Source organism: Pinus tabuliformis, chromosome J (genome assembly GCF_031772625.1).
Source record: "Pinus tabuliformis cultivar Carrire ecotype Pingquan chromosome J, CPIR1, whole genome shotgun sequence".
Classification (NCBI taxonomy): Eukaryota; Viridiplantae; Streptophyta; class Pinopsida; order Pinales; family Pinaceae; genus Pinus; species Pinus tabuliformis.
The window spans coordinates 841,926,492-841,929,019 of NC_142295.1; the positions used below are offsets into that span (position 1 = coordinate 841,926,492).

The 2,528-nt window shown below is 36.7% G+C and overlaps 1 protein-coding gene across 1 annotated transcript; it reads right to left on the reverse strand.

Moving 5' to 3' along the window:
* Positions 1-447: 447 nt before the first annotated feature.
* LOC149229329 (17.1 kDa class II heat shock protein-like) lies at positions 448-1,490 on the reverse strand. Its single transcript, XM_089378571.1, has 3 exons — positions 1,329-1,490; positions 1,013-1,230; positions 448-882 (listed from the first exon to the last, which is right to left on the reverse strand). Exons 2-3 carry the CDS (start codon positions 1,211-1,213, stop codon positions 625-627), a joined length of 459 nt encoding a protein of 152 aa, XP_089234697.1. The 5' UTR covers positions 1,214-1,230; positions 1,329-1,490; the 3' UTR covers positions 448-624.
* Between the last annotated feature and the right edge of the window lie 1,038 nt (positions 1,491-2,528).

Genomic DNA, 2,528 nt, shown 5'->3' on the forward strand with positions numbered 1-2,528 from the left:
CACTTTCCACGGCATCCATATATTCGAAACAGAAAATCTGAACATTAATATTTAAATAAAATTAATTTAAAAAGCATCAGATGTTTATATCAAACTAAAAACTTCCAAGAAACTTAAAAACTTGCAAGAAATTGAGAAACGTAAAAACTAGAAAGAAATTAAAGCGGAGGAAGGCCCAGACTCGAAACTTTACAACACTAAAATTATATTTAGATAACAAGGAAAACCCCTGAATACCAGAGTATTAAAAGAGATGGACAGCCCTGATCAGCCATTGACCAAAACACGATATACAGCAACAATATAGTAAATATTTACTCAAACGCAGCAGTTCCGTTACATAGATTTTTCAGTAAAATTATATTTAGATAACAAGGAAAACACCTGAATACCAGAGTACTAAAAGAGATGGACAGCCCTGATCTGCCATTGACCAAAAGCACGATATACAGCGAAAGTATAGAAAATCTTTACTAATACGCAACAGTTCTGTTACATAGATTTCTCAGTGTCATATTTCTCAAACATGGAAACAAAAAACATGGCAAACCTAGCAAGAGCATAGCCAATAAAACCCTACAAAATTCACATCGGACTCCCAGCACTACATACACTGCCGAGGATTTATCCAATTTTAACTTCAATAGTCTTAGGTTTCTTCGGCTCCGGCGGGGGAAGCTTGGGAACCGTAACAGTCAGCACTCCATCCTGACAGGCAGCAGAAATGGCCTCTACATTGCAGTCAGCAGGCAAAGTGAATTTTCTCATGAATTTCCCCACCCTACGCTCCATGCGAATGTACTTCACCTCCGTTTCCTCCTCCTTTTCGTTCCTCTTTCGCTCGCCGCTGATGTTCAGAACATTCTCGTCTTCAATTTGAACCTTCACAGCCCCAAGCAGCACACATATCAATAAACCCCTAGCAGGCTCCCAAAACAGGCACAAAAAGGGGGAAAATAAAGGGAAAAACTAGGCGATCTCGAAGGATGGATATTTAAACGCTTTGAGATACCTTGATGTCGTTGGATTTGAGGCCGGGCATGTCGATTATAAAAACGTACGAGTTTGGGTATTCTTTAACATCCACAGGAGTGGAAGCCATGGCCTTCGTGTCACGCACATAAGAGCGGGTCGGAGCGTTGAGGAGCTTTTCTAGATCGTCCGGCACGCCAAGCAGCTGCTGCACAGTGCTCATCAAAGGATCCATTGCCATTCTTCAAATATCTTGCCCTACAACAAAATAAACACATTTTCCTGTAATCTTGACGACAAAACTTCAAATTGCAGAGATATTTGCAAATATAGCTGAAAACAACCACATAGCTTACCGGAATTTGACGAACAATATCAGTTGAACAAACGCCTCCCAGGAATGATTACAAATTGCCCTTCGGAACTCGATGAGGGGGGTAGAGAATCGGAGAAAATACATAGAGGCTTTCCCTCCATTCTGGAAGCGTCGAGGGCTCTCGACGTGCTTCTGGAGCATTCGGGTAACTTTACGGTGAATTTTTCTTTGCTCAGCTAAATGACGTGGCAATTTAACGATAAGCCACGAAAGTCTCTATGCCTAGGATTAATCAACGTAATTTGAACATTTAACCTAGCTAATTAAAAAACTCACATTAAGAAAACCCGTTTTCAATTTTGTTATGTGTGTAATAATTGTACTTTTATGTGTAAAGATCTTTAGAGAGTTTGTGTTTTTTTTTTTAATGTTAAATTGCTCAGTCATTGGGGGTAGAGAAGTTTAAACAGATTATTTTTTGTTTATTTTTTAATTATGATGGAAACAAATTATTTATAGATTTATAATCTTTATAATCTTACATTAAGGAAATTATAAATTAAATTTGAAATATACCATTTTAGTATTTAATATTTATAATTAAAAAAATACATTATAAAATTATTAAAAAACAAAATAAAAATGATCAGACCAATACAATACAATTTTGAATACATTGAAATGAACAAATTATTAATTATTAAAAATTAATCTTAAAATAAATTATTAAATTATTCATTACTAATTAAAATTAATTTTATAGTTCACGTAGAATAGATGATGATAATATATTGTTAACTCACTCCCTCATGTGAAGGTAAAGGGTTTGAAATTTTGTGGGTAAAACTCTAGTCATGTTAAGGGCTGGTGTGGCCCATTTTGTGGGCAAAACTCTAGTCACGTTCAGGGTCGGTGTGGCCCATTTTGTGGGCAAAACTCCAGTCATGTTAAGTGCTGATGTGGCCCATGCAAGGTGCGATGCTCGTGTGATTTTGACTACTTGGATGGCTTTAAAAGACTTTGGACCAGATTGTTAAAAGAATCAAAGAAACAGTTGAACAAACTTCTGAGAATAGTTACAACTGTTCCTTCACCCTTTTCCTTAAGAGGAAAAGAGGCTAGAACCCTAGGGGGGTTAAAAAAAAGGAAAAACAAGACTGTGTTGAATTCTTCCTTGATCTTGCAAACTTAACCAGTGGGAAGAAAGTTGAGGTAAAGGTACCCAGTGGTTCCTAATTAG